Consider the following 18,746-nt stretch of genomic DNA (forward strand, 5'->3'; position numbering starts at 1 on the left):
TATTCTGCTCTGACTGAAGTCACTGGGAGTTTTACCACTGATTTCTGCAGGAGCAGAGTTGACCAGTACTGAGCACTGTTGAAAATAATCTTTTAGGAAAAGCTACTTAACTTGTTGCCTGCTGTTCTACTTATGGATGCTGTCCTTAATCTAGACGTGTTTGGAAGGAAATTTAACTTCTCACTTTCCATTTTTGCCTGCCAAGATATTTTTGGGTATATTTATATTTTAGGAGGCCCAATTTTTTTTCATTCAACTAAAGTTGTAATTCTCAGGATGATTTCTTGCAGATCTTGAAAAATCTGACTAAGTGGTAAACTTTCCCTCATGAATGTGGGTGGGCTAAGACTGCATCAATTAAAAAAAAAAATCTAGTTTGCATTTAAAACACCGTTACTAGCTTGTATTGTTCTAAAGATAACTTACGAAATGTAGCATGTCTTTCTGAGTTGCATATAGCTATGAACAGTGTCAGATAGGCACTGAAATGATTTACAGGGGATGAGATGCCCCCCCAAAAGAAAACTAGGTGAAGAGTGGAAAAATGCAGTTTTTTCTTTTGTAGCATCAGTTAGGCTGAAAAAGAGTACATTAGTGGAGACCTCCTTTCAAAATTTGTAGAGGAGTTCTAAAGCTTCAGATTTCCAGATATCTAACCGCTGAAGCCCAGTATAAAAGATGGTGTCCCAAACTGAGTCCAGGGACAGGACTCTGGTATAAATCATAGCACCCTTTCTTACCACCTCAGAAGCTGGGCTTCTCACAAAGCCACTGCCTTGGACTTTGCTGGCGGCCACACCAGCACTCGTATTCATTTTAACTACGCCACATGCATTTGTATCTGCCCCGACTAGTAAGTGGGCTAAAACTTTTCAAGCTTTTTTCTCCTGGATGAAACCTACTTTAGAGTATAATGACTCTAGTGGAGGTTCTCAAATTTCAAAGACATGTTCAGCTTTATTTCATATAATTTAGTCTCCTTGTACATCTCACTTAATTTTGCTGTTTTTCAACCATCTTTTATGTAAAAGACATTTTCAATTTTTGTCCCGTCACCAATCTAAATCCATATTTCTAATTTATCTCCATGTATTTTGTTTACATTGTGGTGATGTCCAGAGGCAGAATAAACTAGGCATTGTACAAAATTATAGGATAATTGCTGTCCTAAGGAGCTTAAAACCGTTTGTATTCCCCAATCATCTGCAACCTCTTCTCTCCCTTCCCTTGCTCCGTTCTGTGTTCATTTTTTTACATTGTTTTTCTGAAATATTTTTGTTTGACAAATTTAGTGTACTACAGTAATTTGCAGAAGCCTCTCTGAGTTAGCTTGCTACTTTAATTATACTTAATGCTACATCCCGGCTACCAGCAAATTTCACTTCTTGAAATTAGCCATCCAGATAATTGATCTCCAGGATCAAACCGGACTAATCCTAGCCAGACATTTCCTTATATACTCTTAAATCCCTCATGACTATGGAAATGTGGAAGCCAAGTTGTAAATCTGTTTCCATTTAGGTTTAAAATTAGGGAAAGTACTTTGACTGAATGTTCTTAGATGCCAGACATTCAGACCTGCTTTTAAGATCTGTCATGTAATTCAACAGTGTTTGTTACTACTTAGGGGTGGACAAGTAGAATGATGGGAGCTACTGTTGATTATTATTTTAAATATAAATTTTGTTGTGAGTTTAATCATTCTAAAGGTTTCCTGCCTTGTACATCCAATATGGCAAAGTGCTTCATGATTTGTTTTGGAGATACTGCATATGGCAAACCCAAGTTGAGTAGTTCTTTATCTCCCAAACATTTCATTAAGAGCACTTTGTAATATTGGAAGGACAAGACAGGAGAGCCCTTACAATATATATAATGAAAATATGTAATCTTTTGTTAAGTAAATGGAATTAAATTGGGACTAAGAACTACTTTACAGTCTTATTGAATGCTGCATGATAGTGTAACAAATTAATCACTTTCCCAAAAAGATGGCTGCTCTTTATAAAATGCCATTTTTAACTACACTTTTTCAAATTTCTGTTTATGCATGCAAAACCTGAGATTGCTGTTTCAGATTGGTAGTTCCTTGAAATCTGAATCTAGTCATACCAAGAGGATGCATGGTTTTAGGCAGCACCATTATTTCCAAAATGATGGTAGAGCAGACAGTTAAATTTTACATATTTTCAAGATAGTGAAGAATTTCCATTTTTAACAAAAATCCCAAACCTTAAAAACTTTCTTTTATGCTTGCAGGATGTCAGTTGTCCAATAAGGCAAGTTCCTACAGGTAAAAAGCAGGTGCCTTTGAACCCAGACATCAACCAAATAAAGCCAGGCAACTTCCCATCACTTGCCGTTTCCAGCAATGAGTTTGAACCCAGCAACAGCCATATGGTGAAGTCTTACTCATTATTATTCAGAGTAACTCGTCCAGGAAGAAGAGAATTTAATGGAATGATCAATGGTGAGACTAATGAAAACATAGGTAAGTTCAGTTTTTGACTTGCATTTGTCATTTAGCTTATATATCGTCTTTCAGAACTTCAGGTTGATTAGTCATGCTCAGTAGGATCCAGAATCAAATATGGGTGACTTAATTGGCTTTCATTAGTTTATAAAGATGTCTGCTCAAGACAGTACTAGAATACCCATATATAATGGCTTTTGGTATAGTATACACATGTAATAGCAACTTTTATCAAGATGTATGGTAATATGCATAAAATAGTAAAGGCTAGCTCTGGCATAGAGTTGATATAAAACAGAACTCTGGAATCTCTTCATTCCTGCTGTTGATTAATCGTCCTGCCAAAACACTGCTGGAAGGTTACTAGTGACTGAACTAAACGGATTCCACAGATACTGCTGTGGCTTTCATTAACAGAGCAAACTTGTTTTAAAATAAAACTGACTAAATCTAATACCTTAATTTTATCAGAGAATTATAGTATACCACCAACATCAACGCTTTAATGGTAGTTTAGAGAAAAATAGTCAATTTTTTTAAATTTTTGCTTTTAATTGTTAAAATACAGGATGAAAAGGGAGGGAGAACAGGGCTCAAATTCTGTAAGCCAGTTTATCTAACACCAAGTTAAAACATGTGATTAACACTATAAGAATGGGGTATCCTAAAATGTTACTAATATTCAATTAATGATAAAGTTCCCCCCAAAAATTTATCATATTACATTACATTAATCCTTGCCTCTGTTACTAGTTAAAAATCACACAAATGTTATAACTTAAAATACAGTATATAGTTGGGTCTTTATTCACACTGACTTCCCAATTTACTGGAATTGCCTGCATTTTTAACAATTGTATGCAATATTTGTTAAATGCAGATGTCAATGAGGAGCTTCCCGCTAGAAGAAAACGTAATTCTTCGAATCGTGAAGACGGAGAAAAGACTTTTGTGGCACAAATGACAGTATTTGATAAAAACAGGTAATATGAAAATCAAATGGTGTTTTCTTTTGTTACTCATGCACTTTGATATTAAATGAAAATCTACTTTTGAATTTCATTTTTCTCAATTTTTGTATTCTACATTTTCAATGTGTACATCAGTGGATGGCTGAAACTAGTGTTAGCTTGGGCTTTGCTGTGAAAGTGTAAACTCCTTGAAAAACTAGTTTGCAGATTTCACAGAGGACACTTCAAATCTAACATTCTTTTATAACCAATGCAGAAAACATATTCCCTGCTAAAACAAGTTTTAAGATCATCCTGCGGATAATCAACATAAAATCTGTGTCCCTCATCAGTTGTTAGAGGCAGGTGTAACTTCTGTAGTCTTATGGACCAGTGACTGCATAATTGGGAAAATAACTCTTAAGTACAGTAGCTAATATTTTATTTGTTGAGATGGAACTTTCTCCTTACCCTGATGATGCAGCCACATATACTATTCCATGATCATTTCAAGGATAGATTAGTTATCCATTACCTCAGTAACACCACAGTAATTGCATATTTCTCCTATCAAAAGCATATTATTTATCTGAGTAACAACAAGCGTGTGTGCTGCTTCATTGTAAATATCAGTTACCATTGATTATGCAGGTTTGTTTAAAGAAAACTGGGTTGTGTTTTTATTGATTTGCTTTATTAGGTTATCATAAAACGTTCACTAAATGATTTGTTTTTATTAAGATAACATGGCACTAGTTAGTGTACTTAGTTTTTTTTAAAAAGGCAGTTCGCACTTATTTACAACCTAAAGCAATCCAAATGCTTCAGAAGATACCCGTTACCGTTACTTTGTGTAAGTGAATACTCAAGTATTCTGTGTTTATTTTGGGGAAAGTCATGCAATAAATGCCAGTGATAGCAAAGGATGAGATCTGCTTGTTTACAGCCTTAAAATATTGGAGTCTGGGATGAGAAACAAGCTGTGTGCTGTGATTAGATGGAAGTATGGCTTATTAATATAGAATTCCCTTTATTGCAATTGGATCAAATGGCATTCTGCGGGTCATCTAGATCAGTCTCTGAATGTTAGTTAAAAGCAACTTGAATCTATAGCCATACAAATTATTTGCCTAAAATAGAGTATGTCCCTTAGTAATTCTTGTCTGTTCCTCTCAGTAATTCTGTCCAAGTACATATCTATCCAAACAAAATTTTCAAACAAAGGATTTTTAAGGAGCAGTGCCATGTACTCGTTCTTTACCCTAGTCTGTGCCCTCTTAGAAGCTTGACAATATTTTGTTTTCTATTAAACATTAGTTTCTCAATGGAGTTTAAATTAACGTAGTCTGACTTATTACTGATGACTGTAGATAAACTAGGATATCTTTATAATTGACGCCCTGCTAAATAGGCTGGGCACATTTTCTGTAAAATAAGATGTAGGAGGCACAAGTAGTTAAACAGGTTATCTTTCATAACTTGAATTTGCTGAATCTAAAAAAAGTTTACCAAGCTGAATTTTGAATATTTCACATTCTAAATTGGAGTTCAAAATTTAAGTTACATTTGAAAAATTGGTAAATTTCTATGGTTTTTTATTCTACTGCAGTTACTGTATATCCTACATATTATTTAGACAAGCATAGTTTAACAGTTCCTACATATTTTGACACACTCCTTGCATTTACAGGCCCCCTGGTGGCATTTCTGCAACTACAGCACTATGATATGCCCCCTTCAACATATCCACAGATAAGTTTCTGCACAGCTGTCGGGGGACTAGCTCCACTGACCTTAGCTGGAGTGCCAGTTCTCTATTGTTTGGTCCAATCCATATTCACTGGTGAGGGGTAGTGTGGGATGGTTGCCATTTGCCTATTTCCAGACCCTGGATTGAAAGTGAGCTCTTTGGGTGTGATAGCGCAATTCATCACTTGTTGGGGGAAGTATGCCTCTGGTGATAGACATGTGGAGAACAACAGAGGGTCCTGTGGCACCTTTAAGACTAACAGAAGTATTGGAGCATAAGCTTTCGTGGGTGAATGCCCACTTCATCAGGTGTCTGATGAAGTGGGCATTCACCCACGAAAGCTTATGCTCCAATACTTCTGTTAGCCTTAAAGGTGCCACAGGACCCTCTGTTGCTTTTTACAGATTCAGACTAACACGGCTACCCCTTTGATGTGGAGAACAGTATCACCTGTGACTTGTCAGAGCTCTCGTCAGGTACATTGTACGTGTTGCAAGTGAACTTCTCTGATGAAATGATTTTCGTTCTGTAGATCATCCTTTCCCAAGTTAAAGTCCATGTTTCTCCATCAATATTGTCCAAACAGTTTTCTTGCTGTGCCCAGCAGTGTGGGAAACAGTATATTCAATCTGCGTGTGCATGGAAGAAGAGTATTGTTTGTGTCTGCTTGAGGAAAGACAGGTAGAAGCTTCTCTCAAATAGTATGGACAGTCAATAAGCAACTATTACAGTATCACATGATGAGACATCTAAAAATACAGGCAATACTGTTTTCCTGCAAGGCATGATTCTTATATTGAATACTGATAAAATGGTCTGGATAAACTCAAGTAGCACTTAACTATTTAGCAAGCAATCTTTTAAGTTTGTTTCTTTCAGACATGGATTATGCATTTGCAACTTTGAGCTCTTGATAGGAATTGGAATGTGGCTAGTAAAATAATAGTGCTCTGAAAAGCAAAATATAACATCTTGGTAGGAAGTGAGTACATGGGATTGTATTTTGACATTACAGAATACTTAGGGCTTGTCTACATGGGGCATTATTGTGGTTTGGCTACTACACCTCTACCCCGATATAACGCGACCTGATATAACATGAATTTGGATATAACGCGGTAAAGCAGCGCTCCGGGGGGGGGCTGCATGCTCCGGCGGATCAAAGCAAGTTCGATATAACGCGGTTTCACCTATAACACGGTAAGATTTTTTTTTTTGGGCTCCCGAGGACAGCGTTATATCGGAGTAGAGGTGTACTTGTAAAGTGTAGTAAGTCAGAGAGTGTGGGACTTTACTATGCAGCAAGCTAGTTTGCTGTGGATTCATTTTCTGGCTTGCCGTGCAGTAACATCCCATGTTGACATGCCTTTAGTTGGTTCTGTATACCTTCAGAAGTGTCATAGAAACTTGTGCTGCCATTAAACATTTTCTAGTATATGACTTCAAATTTTACTTCCTAGTCACTTCTCTGCTGCTCCTCCATGCTGTTCAACATGAGTGACAGCCATGAACTTAATAAAATATTTTTCTGTAGAAATCTTAGACAGCAGCCGAGCTTGCGCGGCTGACTTTAGAATAATCGTGTTTGAGATGAAATGCTTATACAGATTATCTAATGCACATGCTTTGGCATTGTCCTTACTTACATTGTCAATGTCTGGACAGAAGTGAAAAAGCACAGTATCATGCTTGAATTGTTTATTCCAGTGGAGACAAAGGTGTTTTGTGGAGTTTTTTGAGAACTTCATTCATTAAACCAACAGTGTCTTTGAAAGATGGCTTCTGAAAATGGCACTGGTAGTGAGTGGGACAAATTCTTCAGTCTTAGGAGTCCTGATCTGATGTCCTGACTGGAACATCTAATATTAGAACATGGATAATTTGGGCATTTTTTGATGACCTTTGGTCAATAGGTTTTTCGTTTACAGGAAGATTCTAATCATTGCATTAATTTTGTATTTAACGCTTATTTTCTCATATCACATGTGGTTTTGTGTTCTCTAGGATTTTTTTTCATGTATTGTTAGTAGGTGTCCCATTTTCATCATAGTTTTTGTTTTAGCTGAGATGCAGGCTGTGTTGTCAAATATACTTCTATGGGGGAGTTGCATTAGTTTCATGCAAATGAACTACTTTGAGAGATTTGTATGTGCAAGTTTCATTGAAATATATTCACTTGTGTTTAAAATGTCAAATATATTTCAGCAGACAGTGAATAAAATATTACTTTGTGTGTACAGGCGCTTGCAGCTTCTGGATGGGGAATATGAAGTAGCAATGCAGGAAATGGAAGAGTGTCCAATTAGCAAGAAAAGAGCAACATGGGAAACTATACTCGATGGGAAGGTATGGACCATTGTCCCATTATTCTACAGAATGCTTAAGAGTTAAGCTGCTGAGATCACTGCTGGTCACGCTGACCAATATTGTTTTATTGTTCACTTGTATTCCTCAGTCTGTATCATTTATTGTCTCTAGGCTTGTACTTAAATTGTAAGCTTCTTGGGGCAGGAATCCTTTTTGTTTGTACAGCTCCAAGTACAGTGGGGTCCTGGTCTATGACTAAGGCTCTTAAGCACTGCCACAATACAAATATTCAATAATACTCTAACTACAGTAAAATTAAGGTCACTACACTAAACTTGTATTGAAATTCTCCATTTCTTCTTTGAGTGCTTGCTCGTGTCGATTCCAAGTAGGTGTGTGCGTGGGTTTTTCCCCTAGCGGCACCTGTCAGGTCGGCCTGGGCGCCCCCTTGAGTCGTGCCTTTATGGCGCCACATATAGGTCCCTGCCAACCCACCATCTCCTCAGTTCCTTCTTACCACCAGTGTTGGTTGTTGGAGCTAAGGGTCTTCCAAGCATTTTCCCCTAGTGATTTTTGTATCTTCAATCTTTAAATAGTTAGTTTTAGTTGTAGTTAGTTTGTATTTAGGGGTTCTCCCCCACCCTAGTTTGTTCCCCTCTTGGGGCTCAGGGTATGCCTTGATCCCAAGGATATAAACTGTGTGGGACCTGCCACAAGCCCATGCCAAAGGGCAATCCCCACAACTCCAGTCTAAAGTGCCTGGGAGAAGCACATCAAACAGATGGTTGCAGGATCTGCAAAGGGTTTCGCCCTAGAACTAAAAAGGAAAGGGATTCCAGGCTCAAGCAACTCCTCATGGAGGCAGCTCTCCATCCTCAGCCAGCTCTGGGCTAGCAGGACACAGCACCTCCGTGTGACGCACGCTAGCCTCCATTAGAGAAGCTACAGCACCGAGGTAGAACTTTTGGTGCACAAACCCTTGGCACAGTCAGTACCCGGCACCAAAGGCCGCTGTGGCAATACGGCACTGCTCACATGCAGAAGAGGCATAAGAAGAACAAAAGAGGGCACTCACCCACAATGAGAGCAGCCGGGACTGACTGCGCTAGTGGTGTGCGACCCATGCTGGGGCACCCGGCACCTGTCTCGCAGGAAACGGCACCGTCAACTTCAGGCTTGCAGAGGGGTTTGTCCAGTTTGGCGCCGGTGGACTCTCCTGCTAGAGGGTGCCAAGTGGAGGAGTTAGAGCTCCCTTCCATTCTGGACAATTCGAGGTGGCTAGGGACCAGATGGCCATGATGGTACCGCAGTCCCCCACCAGGCGAGATAGACCTCAGGCACTGCAAGGTGCGGTGCTGTCCAGAGGCAAGCCTGCAGTGATGCGGCACCATCCCGCTCAGTACCGGCATGGTCTCTGTGTTTGGAGTCTCAGTCATTGGACTCAGAGGCAGAGTTCTATTACTTAAGGCGCAGCCAGCACCGGTCGGAATGTGTGCCGCTATAGACAGGAGGCAGGCCAAGTTCCCCCTATGGTGCTGTGGCTGGTGCAGTGGCAGGGGCCCGTGCAATAGCCATTCTGGACCCTGTGGCCATACCATCAGGCCCAGGGTACCTATTCCAGGGGCTCACAATAAGTTTCCGAAGGGCATGTCCCTCCACCACCCCAGGACTTGTCTCCCATAATGAGGCACCGAGATGGCGTCGGATCCCAGCGCAGAGCCCTGTCCAGATACCGGCACCGTAGCCGCCCCCAGCACCAAACAGCAAGGCATCAAGCGGGAAGATAGCAGGGAGCCAGAGGGTCAGGAGGGCCCAGTACTGCCTAGGACGTCGTCGTCATCTTTTCCCAACGAGGCAGTGGCGGGGTCGTCTTCTTTTGTGCTGCCTCGCATTGACAATAAAGCCCACCAGGAGCTGCTGCACAGGGTGGCTCAAAACCTAGGGCTACAGGCTGAGGAGGTGGTTGAGTCAGTGGACCCCCTGGTGGACATCCTAGCTCCCGAGGGGCCCTTTAGGATAGCATTACCCCTCATAAAAACTATCCAGACCACCATGAAGACCTTGTGGTAGACTCCTGCCTCTATACCCCCTACAGCTAAGGGGGTAGAAAGGTAATATTTCGTTCCTTCAAAAGGGTACAAATACCTGTTTACTCATCCACAGCCGGGGTTGCTAGTGTAGCTGCTGCGAATGAAAGAGAAAGACGGGCAGCAGCGCCCAATCCCAAAATCCATGGACTCAAAAAAGCTGGACCTTTTCAGCAGGAGGGTGTACTCCACCGGGGCGGGGGGGCTCCACCTTTGAATTGCTAACCAGCAAGCAGTCTTAAGCTGATACAGCTTCAATTCGTGGAATGCCATGACGAAGTTTAAGGAACTGATCCCTGCAGACCCTAGACTAGAATTTGCATCTGTGGTGGAGGAGGGCCAGGCAGTGGCATGGACCTCTTTACAGGCCTCCCTGGACACAGCAGACATGCCCACATTAACCATATCCTCCGCCATTGCCATGAGGAGAAGTTCCTGGCTTCAAGTCTCGGGTCTCCCCCCAGAGGTCCAGCAGACAATACAAGACCTGCCCTTTGATGGGTTGGGGTTATTTTCAGAGTAGGCGGACTCCAAACTCCATAGCCTAAAGGATTCAAGGGCAACATTGAAGTCCTTGGGCCTGCGCACTCCTGCTACCCAGAGGAAGCATTTTAAGCCCCAACCTCCTCCGTGTTTCTACCCTCCCCAGCCTAGGTGGGACTTCTCCAGGAAGCGGGGCATGAATAACAGATGCAAGCCTTCCCATCTGCTGCCCAATTAGGGCCAGGGCTCGGTGAAGCAGTCCTCTGGCTTCAAGCACGCCTTTTGAGTCACCGGATCCTTCCCCCTGTTGTCTGAACTGTCTGTCCCACTTGTATTGTGCATGGGCCCAGATACCCTTAGACTGCTGGGTTCTCCACATGGTAGACATGGGATATTCTCTCCAATATTGCTCTTCCCTCCCATCCCTCTTCCTGGTCCCAACTTCTTACGCCGGAGGTGCAAACACTCCTAGCTGCAGGAGCTTTAGAGGAGGTCCCTCAGGAGCTATGAGGCAAGGGTTTTTACTCCCGATATTTCCTAATCCCCAAAGCCAAAGGGGGTCTCAGACCCATTCTTGACCTCTGAGGCCTCAACAGATTCATGAAGAAACTGAAGTTCCGCATGGTCTTTTTGGCTGCCATCATCCCATCCCTGGATCCGGGGGACTGGTGCACAACCCTTGACTTGAAGGACGTATACTTCCACATATTGATAGTCCCGTCCCGCAAACTTTCTCAGGTTCATAGTGAATCACAGCCATTACCAGTTTACACTCCTTCCCTTCGGCTTGTCTGCGGCCCCTCGAGTGTTCGCCAAGTGCATGACAGTCGTGGCCGCCTTCCTAAGGAGACAGCAGGTGCAGGTGTTCCTGTATCTTGACAACTGGCTTGTCAAGGGCTGCCCCAGGGCTCAGGTAGAGGCACATGTACATTTAATACGATTGAGCTTCGACAGTCTGGGGCTATTGCTGAATGTGCCCAAGTCCACCCTATCCCCAACCCAGAGGATAGAGCTCATAGGAGTTGTGCTAGACTCCACCCAAGCCAGGCCATTCCTGCCAGAGTCGTGCTTCCAGACCATGTGCTCTATTATAGAGGACTTTCAACGTTTCCCCATCACCACCACGACAGAGCTGCTTGAAGCTGTTCGGTCACATGGCTGCTTGCACATACGTAGCCTGGCACGCAAGGCTGCGGCTCAAAGCCCTTCAGGCCTGGCTGGCTTCGGTATACCGCCCAGACAGTCAGTTTGGACACGGTAGTCTTGCTTCCTCCTTGAGTTGTCGAATCTCACTGGTGGTGGCTCAACCCTCAGGCAGTTTGCACAGGAGTGCCCTTCTCTAGACCGCAACCAGCGATGTCACTAGTCAGACATTTCAGCGTAGGGTGGGATGCGCATCTAGGTGAGCTCAGGACGCAAGGCCTCTGGTCTCAAACAGAACTTTTGCTCCATATCCATGTCAGAGAGTTGAGGGCGGTTCGCTTAGCCTGTCAAACCTTCCAATCCCACCTGGAGGGCAGGTGTGTCATGGTCATAACGGACAATACAACAGCGATGTTTCACAGAAACAGACAGGGTGGAGCACGCTTCTCTCCCCTATGCCAGGAAGCCCTCAAGCTGTGGGACTTTTGCATAGCTCACTTAATATACCTAGAGGCATCTTACTTTCTGGGATCCCAGAATGAGCTGGCGGGGACCATCTTAGCAGATCCTTCCATGCCCATGAGTGGTCGAGTTGCCTGCACATTGTGAACAGTATCTTCCAATTGTGGGGAGTTCCCCAGGTGGACCTGTTTGCGACGGAAGTGGCAACAGTTTTGCTCCTTCCTGAATCACAGCCCGGGCTTGACTGAGGATGCATTTCTCCTCCTCTGGAAGGACCGTTTGTTTTGTGCTTTCCCACTTGTTCACAAGGTCTTGCCCATGATCAGAAGAGACAGAGTGTCAGTCATTCTGATAGCGCCAGCCTAGCCCCGCCCACATTGGCACACATTGTGAGAACTGTCAGTAGCTGCTTCGATCGCCCTGCAGTTGGTGCTGGATCTCATCACCCAAGACCACAGTCGCCTCCAGCACCCCAACCTTGAGTCTCTCCACCTCATAGCATGGAAGCTTCATGGCTAAACGCCATGGAGTTGGCGTGCTCTGAACCTGTCAGGGAGGTCCTCCTCAGCAGCCAAAAGCCGTATGCTAGAGCCACTTACTTAGCTAAGTGGATGAGATTTTCCATTTGGGTGATGCAAAGGGGAACGTCTCCGACTCAAGCATCAATACCTTCCATCTTAAACTGTCTGTTGCACTTGAAGCAGTCAGGTCTGGCGGTGTCATCCTTAGAGGTTCACCTAGCAGCCATCTTGGCGTTTCACTCGGGTGGACAGTCTATCAGTCTTCGCTAGTCCAATGGTAGGTCGTTTTCTCAAGGGCCTGGAGAGGTTATACCCTCCAGTCCATCAGCCAGTACTAGCATGGGAACTTAACCTGGTGTTCTCCAGTTTAATGGGACCTCCCTTCAAGCCCTTAGCAACATGCTCACTCTTCTACCTCTCATGGAGAGTAGCATTGGGTGTCTGAGATCAAAGCCTTGACATCTGAACCTCCATACACAGTCTTCTACAAAGACAAGGTCCAGTTGTGGCCCCATCCAGCCTTTCTGCCAAAGGTGGTATCTCCGTTTCACATAAGTCAGGACATTTTCCTTCTGGTGTTTTACCCTAAGCCATACACCAACAGCGGGGAACAAAGACTCCATTCCCTGGATGTGAGGCGGGCTTTGGTCTTCTATTTTGAAAGGACAAAACTGTTCCGGGAGTCTAACCAGCTATTTGTTGCCAAAGCGGATAGGATGAAGGGCCTCCCTGTATCATCCCAAAGAATTTTGTCGTGGAACATTCGGGCGTGTTACGACCTGGCGAAAGTGCCAGCCCTGACGCTAACAGCACATTCTACATGGGCGCAAGCCTCCTCGGCCACTTTCCTGGCACAAGTCCCTGTACAGGAGATTGACAGGGCAGTGACCTGGTCCTCAATCCACACGTTTACTTTGCATTATGCCAGCATGCCAGGAGTGATGCAGCTTTCGGCAGAGCGGTGCTTCAATTAGCGAATCTGTGAGCTCCGACCCCTCCTCAGACGGTCTGCTTGGGAGTCACCTACTTGGAATCGACATGAGCAAGCTCTTGAAGAAAAAACGGTTACCTACCTTCTTGTAACTGTTGTTCTTTGAGATGTGTTGCTCATATCCATTCTAAGACCCACCCGCCTTCCCCTCTGTCAGAGACTCTGGCAAGAAGGAACTGAGGAGCCGGCGGGTCAGCAGGGACCTATATGCAGCGCCATGAAGGTGCAACTCCAGGGGGTGCCCAGCCTGACCCAAAGGGTACTGCTAGGGGGAAAACCTTACGATGACTGTGCTTACCTATAGTAAGTATATTCCATGCATATGCCTACTTGGAATCGACATGAGCAACACATCTTGAAGAACAGTTACGAGAAGGTAGGTAACTGTTTTTATGGAACTTGGTGTTTCATTTAAGTGCCACGTTAATTTGAAAATCAGTTATATATTACATTTGACTCGGGCAAACCTACAAGAATACGGTCCAGAAAGAAAATAGTAAACAATACATTTTAAAAAAAAAAAAGACAGAGAAAGAACTTCTAGAAAAAGAAGCTGGAGCATAAAAACACAATCATAAGAATATTAGTGATCATGGACTTTTGGGCCCTCACTCATATTGGTGAGCCATTATTCACACCAGTAGGCCCATTGAGGTGAGAACTTTTCAAGTAACTGCACACCAGTGTGTGAGGAGACAGGGAGGGAGAGTCACAATTTGTCCGTTAGTGTTAGCATTTTTAAATGTAAACTTTTTTAAATGCTTATCTTGAGAGTACAAGAGTCTAAATTTAGAAAATGATTACAATTATGATCAAAAGCCACTTGTTCATTTTCATTTGTTGGGGGGGGGGAGGGGAAGTGTCACTTCACCCATAAAAGCTTTTTCATGCAAAGTAATTTCAGTGTTTTCCCAAGTAAAAACATGGGTTGTTGTTTTCCCCCAGAGGTTACCTCCATTTGAAACATTTTCTCAGGGACCTACACTTCAGTTTACCCTTCGTTGGACAGGAGATACAAATGATAAATCTACAGCTCCTATAGCCAAACCTCTTGCAACACGAAATTCAGAAAGTCTCCCTCAAGAAAACAAGCCTACTTCTGTTAAACCTGCTCAGACTATAGGTAAGTGAACACCCAGTTTCTTATGTTTTGGGGACACTGATTTTTTTGGGTCTCTTTGAGCTCTTCTACACTGAAATGCTCACTTTAAGAATTCCTTATTGCTGCATTACTAAATTAAAAAACAAACCTGTGGGGTGCCTTGTTACACCAGCGGAGCTATAAAAGATTATGTAAAACCACTGCAGCTGAAACAAGTGGTGTATGTACTGGTTTTCCTAATTCATTTTTTGTAGGATTATTATATTTTAATTGCTTTACTGAAGATTTTTTTAATGGAACTTTAAGGTAAGCAGAACATGGAATAGCTGTCCACATAAGTTTATTTTAAGACTAGCAGGTGAGATCGGTTTAAATATTCATAAGCAGATAGATAAATGCTTATCTTACATATTGATATGATATAAGTCTTTGGAACGGTAGTGGTAGAATCTAAGGGTATGTCTACACTACCCGCCGGATCGGCAGGTAGCAATTGATCTATCGGGGATCGATTTATCACTTATAGTGTAGATGCGATAAATCGATCCCCGATCGCTCTCCCGTCGACTACTGAACTCCAGTTCTGCGAGAGGCGGAAGCAAAGTCGACGGGGGAGCCGCGGCCGTCGATCCCATGACGCAAAGACGCGAAGTAAGTAATTCTAAGTCGATCTAAGATGCGTCGACTTAAGCTACGCTATTCTTGTAGCTGAAGTTGCGTATCTTAGATCATTCTCCCCCCCCCCCCCTCCACACACCGCCCCCCACCCCCATAGACCAGGCCTAAGTATACTTTTTCTAGGATTTTCTGCTTTCCTAGATTGCCTTAATCTTTCTAATTTATTAATTGAAATTTCATCCAACTCATGCACTGTGGTGAAAATGATCCCATTAGTCCAGAATTTGGCATTTATATGACAATTGTGTAACACTTAACACCCAGTTGTTTCTAACATAGTGGAAAAACACTGTCTGAAATAGTTGGTGCTTTAAGTCAGAATACATTTTGATAAAAGTTTAAGGGACGGATGTTTCATTTGGCATTCATCAGAATATAGAGATTTTGTAATCTCTAGAGCTAATTTTTACATTGTCTGGGAATGATATTGAACTGGTAATGATCCCCTTGACGTGTAATTGATACAGTGTATTGTAAACCTGAACTATATTTACTGTTCAAGTAAGATGAGTTTCTTAGACACTTGTCAGGGTTTTCAATTTTTTGCCCTTTTTGCTCGATACTTTGCATGTGACTAGCTGATGGAAATTACTTACTCTTGGAATATCATACTTGTACTTTCCATCTACATGAAAGAGGAGTTCTGAAAATTGTAATAACTCAGCCTTCAGAGGAGCTGCAGTAGCTCCAATTTCTACTCATAATGCTCAGCGGTAAAACTGTGTACTGATGTCCTGTTGGTAAATTAGAACAAAGCTGACTTAGTCATTTGTAATTGTCTGAGGTAAATTAGTATTCATAGAATATAGGTGAAGCTTTAATACTCAGATTTTTGTGTTTTTTATTATTGAACTGCTCTTTTGACCATCTTTCTCCTCAGCAACCTGTTAGTGGAAGAGTTAGTAATTCTAAGGATCAGAGCTCTAGATATTAAAAATCTTCCAAACTTTGTTCTGTCTTTCCATTTTGGTTAAATGAATTTTCTCTTGACACTTTCTCTTTTTTTCCCCCCTCAGCAACCTGTTAGCGTTTACTGTAAGGTCTTCCCGTAACGGATTGGGAGTCTAGATTCAAACTGTAACAATGTCAGTGTTTAAAATGTTTTCTTCATCACTGCATTAAATGTCATTAAAGTCAAGCAATATTGGCTAGAGTGCTCTTTTCAAATTCATTTAATGTTAGTTCAGAATGCTTCAGTTAAGAAAATGACTTGTTGAAATGTTCACTGTTTCATTCCCATTTTAATTTATAATAGAATTGAAGACTTTAATGGATTACTGTAGTTAAAAAAATTTTTAAATGGTAGTATTAACTTTATATTTTTGCATTTACTTAATCTTAATCTCTTGTACTCAATGCAATATTAGTGGAACAATTGGGTTTTTATATATAGATGTTGGTGCTATTGTGCAAGTAGAAATTTAAATCACTTTTGTCAATATTATCTGGCCCACTACTTCTTCAGAGACCTGTTTTATCATAACCTATTGATAGACATTTTTTCATTCATCTGGCATAGTTAAATTGGTTTAATTTATATGAACTAGTATTTTGATGCACCTTAGAGACTAACAAATTTATTTGCGCATAAGCTTTCGTGGGCTACAACTCACTTCTTCAGATGCATAGAATGGAACATATAGTAAGGATATATATATACAGAACATGAAAAGGTGGAAGTAGCCATACCAACTTTAAGAGGCTAATTAATTAAGATGAGCTGCTATCAGCAGGAGGAAAAAAAAACTTTTGTAGTGATGATCAAGATGGCCCATTTCAGACAGTTGACGAGGTGTGAGGATACTTAACATGGGGAAATAGATTCAATCTGTGTAGTGACTCAGCCATTCCCAGTCTATTCAAGCCTAAGTTAATGGTATCTAGTTTGCATGTTAATTCAAGATCAGCAGTTTCTCGTTGGAGTCTCCTTACTATATGTTCCATTCTATGCATCCGAAGAAGTGGGCTGTAGCCCATGAAAGCTTATGCTCCAGATAAATTTGTTAGTCTCTAAGGTGCCACAAGCACTCCTGTTCTTTTTGCGGATACAGACTAACACGGCTGCTACTCTGAAACCTAGTATTTTGATGAGCACTATTGAAATGCCTGTACATAAAAATAAAATGGCAAAATTATACACAAGCCTAAAGAAATGTCTTCAGTACCTATTTAAAAGCTGTCACCTAAATTTGTAAGGGGGTCATTTTTGAAAGTGTATTTTTATTGCATATAAAATTATACCTAGACTTGATTTGCATTGAGAATTATAGTGGCTATATTAGAAAGCCCTTGTAAAAGGGATTAATATAGGCATCTGTCATAGCTATAGTGTTGGAGGTAAGGTATGAAAATGACATTAGCTCTTTTCAAAAAAGACACTTCTTAGTTAAAGGTCCTAAAACTTCAAAATAGAAAATTTACCTTTTACTCCTGTAATAAGCCTTGCTTTTAAGCATCATCGTTGAAATCTTGCAAATCTATTCAGATTTTCAAGATATAGTATTATTTATAAAACCTTAACTGGCTTGGAAACTTCCCGTGTCCCTCATAGGTTTTAGCTGGAATGCAGTTCTGTCCACCAGGATTTAATTCCTAGAGGTTGCAGGAGGCAGTTATTCTCTTTAGAATCTCCTCTGTTCTGGAGTTGTTTCTTCTTGTTCGCGTAAGTCTGATGCCTTTAGGACGGTAATGCAAGATGCATTAATTTAATCTCTTGTTTGCTGATTTTGGTCCATTGGAATAGTAACTGTCTGTGGCTGGAGGTAATAACAGGAGAAGGTCTGTTTTGTGGCCATTTGTTTCCAATAGGTGCATGTTTTTATAATTTGCCCAACTATTGCGTTATACAGTAATAAACTACATGGGTCACAAGTGGCCCCTATCTCTATACAGCTTCTTCCAAGGGATGGGAATTCATTTAACTACTTCAGCTCTTCTGTATAATAATGCAGACACCAATCAGCAACAGCATCTGTGCCCAGCTGTCCAGAAGTCCATGCCCAACCTTCACAGGATGAACCTTAACGTTCTCAGACATACTCGGAATGGCAGCTGCACCTTCTAGGAATCTGAGATGCTGTCCAGAATAAAGCACTGAAATGATGCTGTCCTCAGTAAGGCCTTCCTAGTGCCAGATCCTTTTGATTAATCCTCCACCCAAACTAGGGATTAGAGATTGGATAGGAGCTACTTCGTGACTGGAAATAGGGACTGCTAATTCAGCCCAGATAAACTTGGATAAGTCCCAGTAGAGGAAGCCCTCAGGAGGAAGTTGTATTCCCCCTCAACTGGCAAAGTTCCACTTCTTTCTCACTGCTTCTCCATGCCAGGTCTCCTGGTGGTCCACTGTTTCTCTGGGCTTGGCTAACAGTGGAATTGTTGAGCAGAATAGCAGTTGACTGCAGAAATGAACAGAGAGGGACAAGAAACAGGTTGTTGGCCAGAAAACCTGCATTGCTAATTTGTCTTGCATCAGAGCAGCTTATCAAGCAGAAGATCATATTCTCCCAGATAAGAGATCCCACCAGGCAAGGTGCTCCAAAGCAATCTGCAATCAATAGACGATCTTGAAGGTATATTTATCAACTAAAACAAAACTTTCAAGATTCTGCAATAGATTCATATCCCAGCACTTTGGACCATTGACAAGTTGTTTTTTATAGTGGAAAGAAGTTTCTAATACCTACATCTTATTTCCTGAGTGTTGAGAAGTGAAGATGGACAGAAAATACCTGATTATAACATCTGCAGATTGGGATGGTCTGTAGTGGAACCCAGACATCAAAGGATAGGATCTGAT

At 41.9% G+C, this 18,746-nt stretch overlaps 1 protein-coding gene across 1 annotated transcript in view; it reads left to right on the top strand.

Moving 5' to 3' along the window:
- Positions 1–18,746, top strand: part of SUZ12 (SUZ12 polycomb repressive complex 2 subunit) — a 50,010-nt gene that overhangs the window by 25,157 nt on the left and 6,107 nt on the right. Inside the window, exons 7-10 of the mRNA XM_065415612.1 lie at positions 2,260–2,491; positions 3,354–3,456; positions 7,414–7,519; positions 14,113–14,290. Of these exons, the coding sequence (XP_065271684.1) occupies positions 2,260–2,491; positions 3,354–3,456; positions 7,414–7,519; positions 14,113–14,290 (619 nt within the window). The remainder of the gene's footprint in view (positions 1–2,259; positions 2,492–3,353; positions 3,457–7,413; positions 7,520–14,112; positions 14,291–18,746) is intronic.

Source organism: Emys orbicularis, chromosome 13, assembly GCF_028017835.1.
Source record: "Emys orbicularis isolate rEmyOrb1 chromosome 13, rEmyOrb1.hap1, whole genome shotgun sequence".
Lineage (NCBI taxonomy): Eukaryota > Metazoa > Chordata > Testudines > Emydidae > Emys > Emys orbicularis.